Source organism: Triticum dicoccoides, chromosome 5B (assembly GCF_002162155.2).
Source record: "Triticum dicoccoides isolate Atlit2015 ecotype Zavitan chromosome 5B, WEW_v2.0, whole genome shotgun sequence".
Lineage (NCBI taxonomy): Eukaryota > Viridiplantae > Streptophyta > Magnoliopsida > Poales > Poaceae > Triticum > Triticum dicoccoides.
Window position 1 is genome coordinate 684,234,057 of NC_041389.1, and position 18,283 is coordinate 684,252,339.

An 18,283-nucleotide genomic window follows, 5' to 3' on the forward strand; every position below is an offset into this window, starting at 1 on the left:
AACTTTAGTACTGCATGGTGCAATTTTTTTCAAACCCAGTTTTTTGGAGCTGCATCCTCAGTAGTTGTCGTTGCACACATAGTAGTCCTAGTTGGCACATACATGGCCACATAGTTGCATAATCTGGTCCGCATAGTCGCATATGAATTATCATAGCTTGTAATGTAGTCTAGTTGCACACACATTGATGTTTAGTTGGCTTGTAACGTAGTCTAGTTGCGCACACATTGATGTTTAGTTGGCAGGAAGACTAGTTGCACACACATATGCTTAGTTGGCTTGTAATATAGTCTAGTTGCACACATATTGATGTTTAGTTAGCAGGACACTACTTGCACAAGCATTAATATTTAGTTGGCAGGACTAGTTACACACATATACTCAGTTGGCACGGCAATGTAGTCTAGTTGCATAATGCAGTACTATAGTTGCACCATATAGCACCAAAGTTGGCATAAAAAAATTCGTCGAAACATACCCATATGGGATCTAGTTTCGAAGATCTCGTCGCGATGAACCAAAAGGTGAAAATCGGATCTGAATTCCAACATGTGGTTTAAAAGATATGACTTTTTAAAGATTTAAGAGACGAAAATAAATGTGTTTCACGGACCAGTCTGTACGCATTTGCTATACGCATTTAATGCTAATAAAAACATCCATTAACTAATAGAAAAAGACACACAATAGATAATTGCTATTTATAAATTATTAGAGGACCAAAACTTGCAATTTTGGGCCGGCCGCTCGCAAAGTATAGTGAGCAGCCGGCCGCTCGCTAGACCGGTCCTTAATTCATTAAATGCGTATAACGAAAAAATGAGTAATTAGACACCAAAAAGAACGAAAAAACACCAACACATAACCAATCCCACTTGAGCAACAGCTGCCCCATTTACTTAAATATCCTCTCTCTAGTCAAACAGCGAGCAGAGCAAGCAGCGACGAACACTCCATGGAGCTGGAGCAGAAGCCACCGCTAGCTAGGATTCACCGGCTAATGTTTTTACCTAAGCAATCAAGGGCTTAACTTGGAAGCCAGCAAGTGCGCTGACGCGTTGGCCTTCCCTTCTAGCTCGCGACCTGGCGGCTACCAGAAGCAGACGGACGCGGCGTTGGCGGCGGCCGGCGGCGCCTTTCCGCGGGGGATGCGGCCGTAGCGGAACCCGTGGACGCCGCCCCGGCGTGGGGAGGAGCGGCGGCGGAGCGCGGGCGCGGCCCAGCCGAAGCAGAGGCGGATGCGCGCCCGGAGGCGTCGGAGCCCCTTGGCGGCGGCGCGGCGCAGGCGCCGCGCCCCGGCCCAGACGACGCGGCGCGTGCGCGCGCGCGGCGAGACCTCGGCGTCGCGGGAGAAGTGGTAGCTCCGGAGGAACAGCTGCCGCCGCTCCACCTGGCGCTCCCATTGCGCCATGTACTCCAGGTACGGCCACGCCGTCGTGGCCATGGTCTTCTCCCCCGCCGTCGCCGGAGAAGCCACTTGCACGGACATGGCCGTGGGCTGGTTCTTGGCTGCTGTCTGGCTGGCTAGCTCTGCTCGGCTCTTGGTCTCTTGGTGGTGGAAGCAAGAAGGTGGTAGAAGAAGATGATTAAGCGCGTGCGTGAAGAGGACGAGTAGCGGTAGCGGCGGTTTGCGTGGAGATCTTAGGAGGGGTGCGGCGAGACGGAGGATTTATAGGCGAGCGGCGGCGGCTGGCGAGCGGCGGCGGCCGGAGGAGGAGGCTGCCGGCAGCTTCGCGGGGAAGGGAGCGGAGAGGAGAGGAGGGGAGATGGTTGGAGTGGGAGCGGGCGGGTGGCCGGTTTTATGCTAACCTTGGACGTTTTGGCTGCGCTTGGCGGGCTAATTGACTTTACTTTTCATCGACAAATCATACGGATACTTTCTGCTTGATTGGAAAATGACACTGCCATTTGTAGCTTCCTTGTAGAGTCTGCCACATTGTTTCAGTAGTAGTAGTAGTATATTTTTTATCTGGTGCTTGAGGAGAATTGGCATGTCTACGTGTGTGGTGTGTACATGGAAGTCAGTGTATACATGTTCCAGAAATTGGACAGTCAGATGACTCTGCATATAGTTAATCATTTTCACCAAGGAATTGGTCTGAACAAAATCAACTTCCAGCTTAGCACAAAACATCTGAGGATGGATCGACACTTCCACTTTGGCACTAATTACTACCAGAGCATGGCCATGGCCCATGGCATGTGCCAGTGCAGATTTCCGTCCCAAAAACTATTGCATATTGCAGGAGCAGTGCCATGTACACCGGTGACCCATTTGGTGTGCCTTTTCTCCTCTTGTGACCGTTGGATCGGCAGGCAGGCATTGACCTTTTTGCAATTATTTACTGTTTTCGCCCCTGTGCACGCATTAAACCTGAAGCTAGCGCGTGAATGCATGCTGAAATCGTCCGTGCGTGCGTGTCAACCCGAACATAAATGGAACGCAGATTTAGATTCTACTGATGAGTAGTACAACGAAAGGAGGAAACGCCATTGGTGTGGAGACAAGCTAAGCTGTGGCTTCGTACGACGTTCTTCTTCTTCTTTTAAAAGGAAACATAAGCCCTGGGTTGGGTTCGTACGTGGTTGCGTCCCGTTGTGCTGTTAATTAACTTCTCCTGCTAACGACGATGGTCAATGGAAGTCATTATGTCAGTGCTCGCCGAGGTCTGGTCTGACCTTGTCAGTGCCTCATTGCTACTCGGTCGAGTGTAACCAAACCACGGCCGGAGTGGCAGCAATGACCGACGAACATCGTGCATGCCGGAAGCCTGAAATTGGCGCCCAAGTAAAAATAAACAAATCGAACGCGAGACTCGTCATCTCATGCACGGGCTGGACCTGGACTGGATCAAGAGAATAGAGGTCATGTGTCCGTTCGTGCGTGCGTCTGCGTCTGCGTGCATTCCCTTGTGCGTAATTAAATCCCAGCGTGGGAGCGAGCGAGCGTTCCACCAGACGAACGAACGAACGAGTCCTTTACTTTGTTCTGGATCGGGCCCGGCGGGTGTACCTAGTACAGTACGTTTGGAGGTCTCTTCAATGGCACCGTGACAATGGACGACAGACCGTGAGGCCAACTCCACCGCGCGACCCCAAACGGACGTCCGTTTGGTCCGGTTTCTGTTCGTTTGGGTAAGGATTTGGGGTCGTGTCCGGGCCTGTCCTGGGATGCGGTGGCCGTGCGCCCAGCGCGCGGCCGCATCCATTTGCCCCATCCTGTTCGTGAGGGCCAAAAATGCCCAAATTTGCATCAAACTAGTTTTCAACCCAAATATTTGTCTGAAAATTAAAATAGTTTTACAACCCAATTGAAATTGTCTTTAATAAAATAGTTTTACAACCAAATCGAAATTATCTTGACTGAACATAAATTGGATCAATACATCTATTGGTTGCCAATGTGATCCCAGACGTGCTCAACCAAGTCATTTTGAAGATTCAAATGAGTGTGCCAATCACGCATCTCACGGTGGAATTGGACAAACTGTTTAAATGTGGCCGGATCTTGGTGTAGGGGCTCAATATTTTCACCTTGATAATCAAATCCTTGGTCGAAGATACTATCATCACGCTCGTCCTTGACGATCATATTGTGCATGATCACACAAGCAGTCATCACCTCCCAAAGCTTCCTTTCATCCCATGACAGTGCAGGGTTTCGAACGATACCCCACCGGGATTGAAGCACACCAAAAGCATGTTCCACATCCTTTCTAACACTCTCTTGCATTTGGGCAAATCTCTTTCTCTTCTCACCTTTGGGTTTCGAGATTGTCTTCACAAAAGTTGACCACTGAGGATATATACCATCTGCTAGATAGTATTCCTTGTTGTACTGGTGGCCGTTGATCTCAAAATTGACAGGTGGGGAGTGGCCTTCTGCAAGCCTCGCGAAGACTGGAGAACGCTGCAGCACGTTGATATCATTGTGAGAACCTGCCATACCGAAGAAAGAATGCCATATCCAAAGATCTTGCGATGCCACCGCTTCTAATATGACAGTGCACCCATTAACATGTCCCTTGTACTGGCCTTGCCAAGCAAATGGACAGTTCTTCCACTCCCAATGCATACAATCTATGCTGCCAAGAATGCCTGGAAAGCCTCTAGCTGCGTTCGTCGCCAACAATCTCTCTGTATCAGCGGCAGCTGGCTGTCTCAAGTACTCTGGGCCAAGCACCTCGATCACAGCCTGGCAAAACTTGTACATTGACATCAGACATGTTGTCTCACTCATACGCACATACTCGTCCACCAGATCGCCTGGAATACCATATGCAAGCATGCGGATGGCCGCGGTGCATTTCTGGTAAGAGGAGAATCCAAGCTTGCCAAGGGCATCCGTCTTGCACTCGAAGTATGGGTCATGAGCAACCACTCCCTCTCGGATACGGTTGAACACATGCCTTGCCATACGAAAACGGCGACGAAATTTATCCGGCCTGAAGAGCGGGGTGTTGGCAAAGTAATCGGCATAGAGCAGGGCGTGGCCTCTCTCCCTGTTGCGGTTCAGGTTGGAAGCACAGCCAGGGAGTGACCCCCTGTACCGAGGAAGCTGCCGTTGAATCTGGTCGTGAACGACCAGTGCAGCCACCACAAGATCTTCATCATCTGACGACGAATCGTCCGATGAACAAAGGAAGTGATGAAAGAAAAACTCGTCTCCACTGTCCATACCTTTGTTGGTAAAAGGTCGAACACCTTGCGGTCGCGGTGGCGAAGAGGCCGCGATGATCACCTCGACGCAGCAGGGGTGTGTTGCCGGCCGGCTACTGGCCGCTCTGGAATCTGCCTCGGCCGCCGTGGTCCGTCGCCGGCAGTCGTGTCCCCTCCGCCACCGGCAAGGACGGCGACGGCCAAACCTCCCCCGATAGACGACCAAAACTACGGCGAAAGCGCGGACGTGGTGACGGCCATGTCGAGATGTGGTTTGGTATGGACGGCGGGGGGCTGCGAGGTGAGGAGGCGGCCGGAGAATAGGGGCGGCGCCGGCGGCGGGGCGGGATGGGGAGAGAGGGTGAAGCGTTGGGAGCGGAGGGACTGCTAGTGTCCCCGACAGGCGGGCCATGGGAGGACAAGGGCGTGCGTCTCGGTCGTCCGCGCGCGTCCGTTTCGCCCCAAACCGAGCGCAAGTTTGGGCCGGGGATGGGTCGAAAACGGACGAAATCCGGACATTTGTCCGTTTGAGGCCGTGCGCTGGGCCGCCTCTTTTGTTCCTTTTATCCCAAACGGACGGGGACGGATATGATAGAGTCGCGCGGTGGAGTTGGCGTGAGACAGATACAGAAGTGGAGGAGCACCGCACCGGCCGGCCCGCCTTATCCGTGGCATGCATGTCACGTCCACCTGTGCTCGCCATCCCGGCCGCTCCCTCTCGCTCGCCCTTGTTGTTGTGGCGTGCGTCTCAATCGGAGAGTTCGTTTGTTCGATGGGGGAGGCTGGTCGCCGGCGGAGGAGGAGAGGTCGTTTGTTCGATGGGTCGCTCGTGCACGCGGCTTCCCATGGCGTATTATCGCCTCCATCGGTAGCACCCTACCCAGCGTCAGTCAATTGCTTGCTTAATGTATGTACGTACATTGCGTATGTGTGACTGTCAACAAATACTACTAGATAGATAGATAGATAGATAGATAGATAGATAGATTGAGTGTGTGTGCATATCCGGGAGCGAGGAAGGAACGATGATTAGCCAATGATATGATGATGGCGGCTCAATCGGCCGACTTGGTCTTCACGTCATGCCGTCTGCTCGGTTCCATATAGTACTCGTCCCCTACCTACGTTATGATTTAGTAGTACATTTTCAGGGTTCAGAATGGGCAGTGCCGTCAAAACTCGTGAGTGATCACGAGTCAATACAATCTAGGACTCAACTAATTACCCAGGAGTAGTATATTGCACACACGTGTCCAATCTACGTACTAAGAAGGTGTATGTGTGTACCGTCAAGTAGTAGAACCTCCACAAAAACTCGATTCCACGTGTCTCGCAAACAAAGCAAACTTGCTGAATAAGTAATGATCCAAGCCAACTTCTCTCTCGAATTAACAAACCCTCTTCTCCGTCTTTTGGCATCTGGAGTATGACCGCGGATAACTGCTGTAAATTATACTCTCTCTGCTGAGATGTAACCCGTACTCCACACGTGTCCACGTCGAAAGCAGTTACTGCCAAATATTTCCATTGTCACTCTCGACCATGATGAGGTGTCCCCGTAGTTTAATTTATTCCTCTCGACACGTCACTCGCCTGGCTAATCTGCACAGACCATGTCCTGTGCGCTGTACGTCACACTTGTAACCTGGTTGAGCAGGGGCGGCCCTAGGGGTATTCTTGGATTTTCATGTGAATACCCATGATTTTTACAAAACAGTGTTGATTTTGATAAAAGAGTGACAATTTTTGAAAAACAACAACAATTTTAACAAAATTAATACACATGAATACCCATTTGTAAATTCCTAGAGCCGCCACTGCAGCCAAGCCGAGCTTTATGGCGCCGCACGTCTACAACTACACCACAATGACGTGTAATGACCGCATGGGTTCAGACATTCAGTAGAGACACCGGTGCTTTGGTTCAGGTTGCCCTACCCAGGCCGAATTTCGTGTTTTGACCCTTTTTAGAAAGTATTTTAGGATCTGGTTCCGGTTTGAAAAAATTTCGAGATTTGACCATTTTGCCTACCGCCAGGGCATCTGGCGATAGGGTTAGATAGCCTACCGCCAGGTCCCATAGCGGTAGAAAACTTATCCACGTCAGCACGCGGAGACGGCGCCGTCCCCCTCCGTCGCACCCTACCGTCATGGGCCCTGGCGGTAGGCTGTCTAACCTTACCGCCAGGGGCCCTGGCGGTAGGGTGCGGAGCAGTTATTTCGCCCGAGACCGCGCACCTTCCCTTTTCCCCACCCCTCCCCTCCCCCAAGTCGGCAGTTTCTCCTTTCTTTCTCCCCCAAGTCGCCCCTCTCTCCCTCTCTCATCTCCTGCACTCCCCCCCTTGGATCTTCACCGATTCTTCACCGTTTTGCCGGATCGAGATGGCCCCGAGGAGAGAACCGTAAGCTCCTCCGATCCCTCCAATTAGTTTTTGCAAACTTGCTACCGATTCGACGCATTATTTGCTTGAAATCCCTCATGTTTTTGAACTTAGATTGATTTTTTTTCACCTAAGATTGATTGTAGTTGTAGTTCCTAGTTCTTTAGTAAGTAGTGGTATTGAATATGTACTCTAATCAATAGTTCATATGTTAGTGTGAAGATGAACCCTAGTTCATAATTTTTTTTGTTAAAAAAATTATGATGTATTGTTGATAAAGGGATGAACCCTAGTTTGATGATGCATGTTGATATGATGATATGCTCTAGTGTGAAGATGAACCCTAGTTTGATGATGCATGTTGATATGATGATATGAAGATATTGTTTGGAAAATTTTGTTTAAAAATATGAAGCTATGATGTATGTTGGAGGTTTTTTTTATATGATGCATGTTGATATGATTTGATCCATCATGTGTACTAGATGTTGTTGGAGGTATATGCTTAAAATTTGATCTTGATATGATTTGAGTTCATTGTTTGTTTATGTATGCTTATGCTTATGGTGCTTTTGTTTATGAAACTCTATTAAGGCGGCCACCTCTTGCGGACAACATCGGCCCACGGTACTGCATGCTGGACTGGGCATTCGACAAGGGTCATCGTGCCCGTTTCATAGAGAACGGAGAGGTAAGTGATATGAAAGAAATTTTGATCAAAGTTCTCGGATTGATGAAAATGATTTCCTAACTTTTTGGCGTTCACTTTTTAACAGACGCTCCAGCCACTGCGCATGAGGGGTCACGTGGTTCATGGGCATATGGACTACGACGAGCGCTACGCGCCGTTCTTCAAGAGAGCCCGTCTGTTGGGTTTCGTGCTGCAGTTCAAGCGTCAGCCGCCGACGCTTGTCCACGCGGCTCTCACAGCTCTGATTGACCGTTGGAGACCGGAGACCCATTCTTTCCATCTGCCATGCGGGGAGATGACGGTGACCCTAGAGGACTGGGGGATGATTACTGCAATGCCGATTGAGGGTCATGCACTCACCGGTCGAGTGGAGAGGGCCAACTGGCAGGAGAGGGTCACCACCCTCATCGGCGACTGCCCCGGTGCCAAGAGTAACCGTACATCCGGTGTCCCGTTGCCCTGGCTCTCGGAGCACCGGAGGACATGCCCCCAAGGCGCAGATGAGGCGACTGTGGAGTTGTACGCGAGGTCCTATCTGTGGTATATTCTCTCGGAGGTCGTGTTTCCAGACAGCTCCGGGAACTCTGCCAACTGGGCGTATCTGTTCTTCCTAGCGGACTGGGATGCAGGGTACAGTTGGGGGACGGCATCTCTCGCCTACCTATACCGTTCGGTAAGAGAGTGTCTAATTGCGTACCAACCTATGAAAGTGTGTCCATGAAATTTTCTTATATCTGATCCTCATTTGATGTTTTGCAGCTTGACGACGCAACGCAGAGGACGGGAGACAAGTCCAATATGGGTGGCTTTGTCTGGGCCTTCTCCATTTGGATGTGGGAGCGGCTGCCGGTGGGGCGTCCGGAGAAGTTGCCAAGACGCCCATGGGAAGACTATGGCGAAGAAGGTGACGAGACTCGAAACCCCACCGTAGCTTACGAGTGGGACGTTGTCAAACTCTACACGGGCCTAAACAAGACTTCGTACAAGACCGACACCAATGAGTTGGACGCTTTGACGCATACGCAGGTATATGAACTCACACAACACCTTTCTCTTTGATTCCGCTATTGACCGAGAGTGCGAACTTACCAAGGTATATGTAATAGGTAATCTGGTGCCCGTATCGACAAGAACGAGAGTGGGCCTTTGATCTGAACATGATGTGCGATGCGGACCGTGGTATCTAGCGGTGCATCGTGCCCATGATCTGTGTGTACGCCGTCGAGTGGCATTTGCCACAACGCGTGGCCACGCAGTTTGGGATTTATCAGCATACCCCACCAGGCCAGCCCACCGATACCGGCGGCCACGCGCTGCACCTGTGAGCTCTTTGTTCTCCGTGAGATTATCATGTTTCTTGTTGCTTATGATGATCTCATTGCGCTTATGATGATTCTTGTTGCTTATGCCTTGCAGGATGAGCCGGCAGAAGAATCAGTCGATCACAAACTGGGGAGAGGAGCATAAGACTCATGTGACCGAGTGGAACCGATGGAGGTGGCGTAAAGACGTGGAGAGGAGAGTGACTAACTGGGATGATTACCTGGGCCGACACATGAGGTGGTACGATGATGGCCAGAAGCACCGTCTTCGTCTCAGGCCTCGATGGACGGCGGAAGACATCGCGAAGCTGCAGTGGGCTGACCCCGATGAACAGGCATACCAGACCGGCATCAGAGACATGCACAGTGGATTTAGGGAGTTTGCACCCCTCATCAACAGAGTGGTACATTTGAACCGACGGTCGTATTTAAAATATTTTATTCGTCAACGTGACTGACTTATGCCGTTGCAGTCCGGTGAGCTGAACAGATGCATCTTTGAAGCCTCAGATGCACTAGGTCATCTTCCCGAGAGCGTACAATCTGAGACCAGAGTCAGGGGGACGATGAAGGTACAATTTCAGTCTCCTCGGAACAGATGCATCTTGTTCACTTGCAGTCAGTCGATCTGAACTTATTATGACCTTGCTTCATTGTGAGTGCAGAAGTTCGTGCAGCGTTGTCGCAAGCTGGTAGGGCTGCTTGGGTGTGCTGGAGCTGGGTCAGTTGAAGCTCATCAGCCTGTAGCCACACAGGGTATCATCGGCTCATCGAGCCATGCTCCCTCGTCGTCTAGGCTGGTTGGAGAGGAGGAGGGGGAGGAGGAGGAGGAGGAGGCCATATATGAAGAAGGGGAGGAGGAGGATGAGAGCAACGGGGAGGAGGAGTACGATGAAGATTATGGACCTCCAGCAACTCAAACGTCTCAAGCATCTCAGCTGCCGAAGAAGAGGAATCCGAAGAAGAAGGATTTGCTGAGTCCGGACCCTTTTCAGAGACCGGTTCCTTGACGGCCCAAGAAGAAGACCGAAGAGCATTGTTCAAAGAGTAACGAGGACCGTACCTCCAAGAGGGGAAGGAGCAACTGATTATGCTCTTCGATAGTTGGCTCTTTTAGTTTCGTTGAACTTCGTTTGATTGAACTATTCGGGTGGTTATGAAGCTACGTGGAACTATGTGTTTGCTATTTGTGGATCTATGTGTTTGCTATTTGTGAAACTATGTGGAACTCCGTTTACTAATTAGTTGAAGTTCGTTTGAAATGTTCTATGCACTTCAAATTTGTTAATGTGTATGTGATGCCCAAGTTTAATTGTTTGAGATCTGTGATATTGTTGTCATATTTGTGAAAATTGCTATAATATTATTGTCATATTGAATTTGAAAAGAAGCAAGCAAATGAATTTAAATTCATAAAACACAGGACCCTACCGCCAGGGCCCCTGGCGGTAGAGTCAGACAGCCTACCGCCAGGGCAACTCAATTCTTCGTTACAGAATCGTTACACTGAAAAAACAAGACCCTACCGCCAAGGCCCCTGGCGGTAGGGTCAAACAGCCTACTGCCAGGGCAACTCAATTCTTCGTTACAGAATCGTTACACTGAGACAGGACCCTACCGCCAGGTGCTCTGGCGGTAGGTTTGGACAGCCTACCGCCAGGCCTCCTGGCGGTAGGTACTTATCCACGTCAGCGCAGTCAAACGGCCGCCGTCCCCCTCCGTCGCACCCCTACCGCCATGGGCCGTGGCGGTAGGCTATCTAACCCTACCGCCATAGGCCCTGGCGGTAGCAAAAGGGTCAAATCTCGAAAAAAATTCAAACAGGGGTCAGATCCTGAAATCCTTTCCAAAAAGGGTCAAAACACGAAATTCGGCCCCCTACCCACAGGCTTCACAGAGAATCTCGTTTTCTTCCTCGTGGTCAACAGCGTGTTTGTGATCAGTCGAAAGAGAAAAATAGCGTGTTTTCCATGATGGGATTAGCACGAAACATGAGCAAGTGACGTGATCGACCCCTTTTATATCCCCGTTTCAGACTTGGCCCTCATGTCATGATACTGTTGACAACCACCCCCATCGACCCGCCGTCCCTATCTCCACACATCACCAATCACCATGCGCGACATCATCGTCGTCCCTGCATCGCATCCCAAGCACCAAGTTTTTTCCGTCCTCCTATGGTCCAGTAGTTCGGTCCAGTAGTTCGGCCTCACTCACCAACCATGTTGAACTCAACTATTCGTGCACTGCATTTGACCAAACACTCACATATATATTTTCATCTCACAGGATTAAAAGTATGAACAGGCAGGAACGACCGGTGCAGACCTTTCCGCGACAAACTTTTCTTATCTGAGAGTATGCCAATGACGTGTACCATGTCTACTTATCACTAAGCTTCCTAGGGTAAAATGCCCCACAATCAATTGAGGTGTCCAATTAAAATTGGGTCATCGGATTTTGGCCAAGTCAACAATCTCTCAAAGCTTCCATTCAATTCTTTTATACTATATACATGCTTCTTTATTTTAGGTCTTTGCAATTAATTGAGGTCTTCAGTTTAGAATGTGGTCACCTGATTTTGACCGGGTCAATAATTTTTCAAGTAGCTCTCCCATTTAGTTATTTTAATCCACCATATTCCCTAATTTTGAAGCTCTTTTATTCGATTAAGATATTTAATTTTAAATTTGGTTTACGATTTTGAGCGGGCCAACAATTTTTCCAAATCAATCAACACTAACCGACTAGGAAAACATATCAACCCCGTGCACCTTCTTACCACCTAGAAAAAAAAGCCATCATGTGATGATACTATAACACCAATATAGTACGTGTAGATGTAGTCATTGACTCATAAATTTACCCACAAAAGTATGGGTTGATTAGCGCATAACACATAATCACACCATGAAATGCCCACCAAATAACCGTATTATAAATAAACATAAAACACACTCCATCGTCTCCACCATCTGTCAAATTAAATATTCCATCAGTTCCAAAATACAAAGGGTATTAGTTCATTGAAAAGTCAAATTTTCTTTAACTTTACCAAGTTTAGAGCCGAAAATATCGACATCCACAATATTAAGCCAAAAAATTATGAAAATTCATTTCATGATGAATCTAATAACACCAGTTTGATATTACAAATTTTAAAATGAGTAAACTTTTTTTAAGAATCTCAACAATACCAATGGCACAACAAAGCGCGTCCAACCCTTCTAGTCTTTTAGAAGATAGCAGCAAGATTTATTACAAGACGCTCATCTCTATTGTGAATGATAGGATGGAAGCGTAGAGCAAACACCCACCACCTAATTCCACCGATGAAATTCAGCTAAGATAAGAGACACCACAACACTCGCATACCCCTTAAGTGCCACATTGTCGAAGCCACGAGCGTCTATAAACTACAGGGAATCTAAATCACGGGAGTGTCAACCCATGCATCCTCTGTTATATTTAGGGCAACTCCAACACGCCGAAGCAAACGGGCGTGGATTTTGTTCACCTTTTGTCCGTTTGGGTCGGTGTTTTGGGCATTGTCTGTCCATGTTTGGGTGGGCACTGCACCCAACACGCCGACGCATTTTCATCTGTGCAACCGGTATGCGGCGATATTTTTGCTCTTTTTTCATACATTTCAAAAACAATGCCCAAAGTTAGCATAATTCAATCAAATACAAATATCATAGTTTGACAACTAAATAAAATCTTATAGTTTACAAACCAAATAAAATTTAAATTGTCACAAATACATTTGAAAGAAAAAAAATAGCCGATACTTCCATTGATTGCCAAGGTGAGCCCACATATGAACCAAATCATCTTATAGTTGAATGTGAGTTTTCCAATCACGCATTTTATAATGAAATTGGATGAACTGTGGAAATATTGATGCGCCTCCATGCTCAGGCACAACACTTTCACCCTGGAATTGAGACCTCTGATCAAAGATTTCATCCTCACGCTCATCCTCTACAGTCATGTTGTGTCTGGGTGTGGCGTGCTAGTGGTGGAGGCATGTGAGCGTGGGCGGCGGCCTGAGTAGCGTGCAACCGAAACTGGGCGGAGATGGCGAGGGCGGGGTGGCCGGGTGTGTTGGCTCTCGATGGGAGGGGGGATGGCCAATGCGCCACCGACTGGCGGGTAAGGGGGAGAACAAGGGCAGGCATTGCACACGTGCGCCTCGACGCAAACACGACTCAAATTTAGGCCTAAAATGGATCGGTTCGTGGACAAAAAACAGACGCTTGTCCGTTTGCGTCGGCTCGTTAGGCCGCGATTTGTGTCTGTTTGACCAAAACAGAACGCTCACAGACAGTTTGTGTCGGCGCGTTGAAGTGCGATTAGGGATCACTCCTCCAGTACTTAACCACCAGTTCTCGTTTCTTCAGGGTGTCCAGCGAGCTTGGATCATTAGGAGAGGGAAATGGGTTGATCCGGCAAACATATGGCAAAGTCTGTCTAGCATACAAACTGGCTGTCTGGCTGAGGACGTGGTCTGCTCCTCATGTAGACGGAGAATGCAGGGCACATGTGGCCTTGAGCCCTTGACTAGCATGCCTGACTCCCCGATCAGATGTCCAAATTCTGTACTGAATAGCCAACCAAATAAAAATCTTTACATCTTAGTGGAACCCAGCTTCTGCAAATGCAGTTAGCACCACTGAATCTCACTTGTCCTTGACACAATAGCTTGTATACTGAACTACCTGAGTAACTCATGTTGAAAATAAATTTGTGGTCTACCCCCTATTTTCTCTGCGCTTATCCGTGGTGCCGCTCACAATTCACATCCCTGAGGCTAGGAGGTAGGGACCTTCTTATACTGTCTTTCCAAAGAGTCCACCTCTTATACAGATATAAGATTCCTAGTCTTTTCCACTAGTTTCCGGGATAGAGTCCAGATCAAATTACCAACCACGATCATATTTGTCTGTTAACGGATTCTACCCGTTATGTCCCCGGAGCACGCGCTTGTGAGCAACGCGTCATAATAAAGTGTAAATTCCTCTAATTATGTAGATCAACATTAGGGTTGTAATCTAACTATATGATCTAGCTCCTTTCAATCATCAGTGTACCCGGGTAGTCATTCCAATATAAATAGTATATTGTATTCCACTGATAATCGACCAGCTTCTTTAAGCATATATTACTTAAGTACATTCCAGCAAGTATCCATTCCATGCTAAACATGTAGATCAATTCCATGTATAAAAACATATACAGTTTCATAATGAGGTATTCCGAATATTAACAATTCCAAGCAATTTGAATATAGTTGCAGGACACATAATTCCAACAACTCATGGCTCTGCTTCGGCGCCAAAGGAACGAAAATCCTAGACTATCAGTCGTGCTCACAGCGTCCGGAGGTCGGACATACATACAGTAGAAGCCAACAAGTGTGCTGCCGTCTTGGCTTTCTTTCCATTCTAGCTCCACGCCGCCGCTCGCAACCTGGCGGCTACCAGAGGCACACGGACGCGGCATTCGCGGCCGCCGGCGGCGCCTTCTGGGGGAGGCGGCCGTAGCGGAACCCGTGGACGCCGCCACGGCGCGGGGAGGAGCGTCGGCGGAGCGCGGGCGCAGCCCAGCCGAAGCAGAGGCGGATGCGCGCCCGGAGCCGGCGGAGCCCCTTGGCGGCGGCGCGGCGCAGGCGTCGCGCCCCGGCCCAGACGATGCGGCGCGTGAGCGCGCGGGGCGAGACCTCGGAGTCGCGGGAGAAGTGGTAGCTCCGGAGGAACAGCTGCCGCCGCTCCACCTGCCTCTCCCACCGCGCCATGTACTCCACGTACGGCCACGCCGTTGCCATGGTCTTCTCTCCCGCCGTCGCCGGCGAAGAAGCCAGTTGCATGGACATGGGCGCGGGCTGGTCCTTGGCTGTTGGCTGGCTGGCTAACTCTGCTCGGCTCTTGGTCTCTTGGTGGAAGCAAGAAGGTGGTAGGACAAGATGTTCAAGCGCGCGCGTGAGGAGGACGAGTAGCGGTAGCGGCGGTTTGCGTGGAGATCTGAGGAGGGGTGCGGCGAGACGGAGGATTTATAGGGGACGGGTGGCGGCTTGGCGAGCGGCGGCCGCGGGAGGAAGAGGGCTATGGTTTGAGGGTGGGCGGTTTTGCCTGCGCTTGGCGGGCTAATTCACTTTGTTTTACATCCACAAATAATAGACTTTCTGCCTGATAGTATATTTTTTCTTCTGGTGCTTGAGCAGGGTTGTCTTTATCTACGTGTGTGGTGCGTACATGGAAGTCAGTCTCTAGTCTCTACACGTTCCAGAAATTGGACAGTCAGAAATTCAAAAAAAATAAAAAAAATTGGACAGTCAGATGACTCTGCATAAACTCGACCATTTTCACAAAGGAATGGTCCAGAGCAAAATCAAGTCACAACTTACGGCACAAAACACTACCAGAACATGACCATTGCATGTGTCGGTGAAAATTTCCGTTCCAAACGATTGCATATTGCAGGAGCAGCGAGATGTACCGGGAAGGCGGGCCCAACCCTTTTCTGCTCTTGTGACCGTTGGATCGGCAGGCTTTGACCTTTTTGCACTTATTTACTGTTTCGCCTCTGTGCATGTTTTAAGCATGAAAGTAGCGCGTGACCGCATGCTGAAACTGTCCGTCAGACCGTGCGTGTCAATCCGAACATAAATGGAAGGCAGATTTAGATTCTAGTAGAGCAAGCGGAGGAAACGCCATTGGTGTGAAGACAAGCTAAGCTCTGGCTTGGTACGACGTTCTGTTTGTTCTTTAACAGAAAGGGAACGTCGATGGTTCGTACGTGGTTGCGTCCCGTTGTGCTGTTAATTAACTTCTCCTGCTAACGACGATGGTCAATGGAAGTCATTATGTCACGGTGGGTACGACGGACGGGCGGTGCTCGCCGAGTTCTGACCTTGTCAATGCTAGTAGTATATTGCTACTCGCTCGAGTTTAGTTAGGCTCGATGATTTGAAGGTTCCCGATGGCTTTGTAACCAAACCACGGCCGGAGCTGCACGCCGGAAGCCTGAAATTGGCGCGTGTAAGCCATGCCGGCCGCTCCCTCTCGCTCGCTCTTATATATGCAGATAATTTGTGCTCTCCCGTGCATGCGAAGCTGCATGTTCTGCTGCCCTTGTTGTTGTGGCGGCGGCGTCTGGATCGGGTAATTTAACGGGTCAGACAGCTCGCCGGCGGAGGGGAGGTCCTTTGTGTTGCTTGATTGATGGGTCGCTTGTGCGTACGGCGTCGCATGGCGTATTATCGCCTCCATCGGAAGCACCCTACCCAGCGTCAGTCAATACAATCTTCTGCTGCACTGCATGCGATGCGAGCCATTTGGCCGACCGGAGGGGACCCATGCATGCATGCAGGTCTCTGGTGTGAATCCGAGGCCGGCTAGTGTTAATCTCTTCTGTCACGATGGCTCTTGTTGAAAACTATGCTTCTGTGTCAGGATGGCTCTTGGAGTATATGCGTGTACCGTCATGTAGTAGAACCTTACCCTCTCCGTCTCTACCATCTGGAGTATGACCGTGGACAACTGCTGTAAATTATAGTACTACAACCAGTAGCTTTCTTTGCACTCTCACTGCTGAGATGTACTGTAACGCGTACTTCACACGTGTCCACGTCTAAAGCAGTTACTGCCGAAATACTATTTCTATTGTCACTCTCAACCATGCGGATGTGTCTCGACCCGGTGTTGACTTCCATTCGTCTTACCGACACGTTATTCTCTCGGCTACGCTGAATATCAGTCGACTGATTTTTGGCGAAGTCTCAGTCGATAACAATCCCTGTGTACGTGTACGTTGGCTCGAACCAGCTCTTTTCTTTGTCGCTGCACGGGCCGGTGGAAATGAGAGAGCCTTTCTTTTATTTTTCTTCTGGGCCTTGTTCCCTTTGCTGTGCAGCCCATGTTTCCCGAGTGTGTTTTTTAGTTATTTTTGTCAGCCCACAAGAAAAGTACTTTGTTTTGTTTCTTTTTCTCGCCCTACACGAGTGAGTTTTGCCTGTCGGAGAGGAAGTCACAGTGGCTTCTCTTTTTCCCGAAAGAAATTTTCATTTTTCTTTTTTTCTTTACCTTTTTCTTCTTTTTATTGTTTTACTTTTCATTTACTTTTTATAAGTCTGTAACTTTTCTTTTATTTATTTTTACTTATTATTTTCTTATCCCGTTTCATTTTTTTCGTTTTGTTTATTTTATTTAATTTTTCCTTTTGTCCTTGCTTATTAATGTTGTGTTTTATTCTATTTGATTTTAGCATATTTTCCAAATTTCGAGCAGCCCTATTTTAGCAACGAAATTTCATACCAATTTTTTGTTAATCATTTTTAGTTGCACATCCATCAGATGCTTTGTAAGTAAATGTTGGTCGCGGTAGTTGAAATTTTATTACCTGGATTGCTAAAATTTAGTCGATAGAGTTTAACCGAAGTCCCAGTACACATATATGGCTGTTAGATCACAGTTTCCATAAGATTCACGCAACACTGCTTGTCTAGTGTTACCCCGACTTATTTAGCACCCGCTTCTTCTTTCTTTACTTTTCTCGTGTTTGGTATTGATGCGCGATGTGCTGGTTGTGAGAGGCGTTTTTCATTGTTTTTGTTGGACTTTTCAATTGCCATGTACACACCATATCCACCGTGGAGTACTTGTCTCAAGGGAGGGGGTCTTCGTCCCTCGGGGTTCTTCAGTTGCATTTCTTTCTTCTGTTTTCCCCTCTTTTATGCCAGATCTCTATTTGTGAATTTATTTATGTATGCATTTAGATTTTTTATGCTTGCATAAGGTAGGAAATGCTTTCTCTTCGATGATTGGGGATTTTTGAACCATGTAGACATAAATGTTAGTGGCTATGTTGGTTGTTAGCGGGTTTTTAAACCATGACTTTTGTTTTGTATAGGACCGGCATTTTCATATTATTTTTCCCGTTTATGCATAAAAGAATATTAGCATATATTTTTTTCTACACCCGGCGGCAAGTGCATGTCTTCTAACCCGACCGCAACTGAACTTTTTTGTTATGTCAGAGGGGGCGCCGGGAGAGGGGGCGGGCCAGTTGCAAGCCCGACAACAGCACCACAACTGCATGTCCCCAACATGGTTGCAACTCTTCTTTTGTTTTGTCAAAGGGGGCGCCGGGAGAGGGGGCGGGCCAGTTGCAATCCCGACAACAGTCCCGCAACTGCATGTCCCCCAACATGGTTGCAACTCAACTTTTGT

At 48.7% G+C, this 18,283-nt stretch overlaps 2 protein-coding genes and 1 pseudogene across 2 annotated transcripts; 1 reads left to right on the forward strand and 2 right to left on the reverse strand.

Moving 5' to 3' along the window:
- Window positions 1-687: 687 nt before the first annotated feature.
- LOC119306649 lies at window positions 688-1,758 on the reverse strand. Its single transcript, XM_037582821.1, has one exon. The coding sequence runs from the start codon at window positions 1,487-1,489 to the stop codon at window positions 1,091-1,093; it is 399 nt and encodes a 132-aa protein (XP_037438718.1). The 5' UTR covers window positions 1,490-1,758; the 3' UTR covers window positions 688-1,090.
- A 5,283-nt stretch (window positions 1,759-7,041) lies between these two features.
- LOC119310510 lies at window positions 7,042-10,063 on the forward strand (annotated as a pseudogene).
- A 4,469-nt stretch (window positions 10,064-14,532) lies between these two features.
- LOC119306650 lies at window positions 14,533-14,942 on the reverse strand. Its single transcript, XM_037582822.1, has one exon. The coding sequence runs from the start codon at window positions 14,926-14,928 to the stop codon at window positions 14,533-14,535; it is 396 nt and encodes a 131-aa protein (XP_037438719.1). The 5' UTR covers window positions 14,929-14,942.
- Between the last annotated feature and the right edge of the window lie 3,341 nt (window positions 14,943-18,283).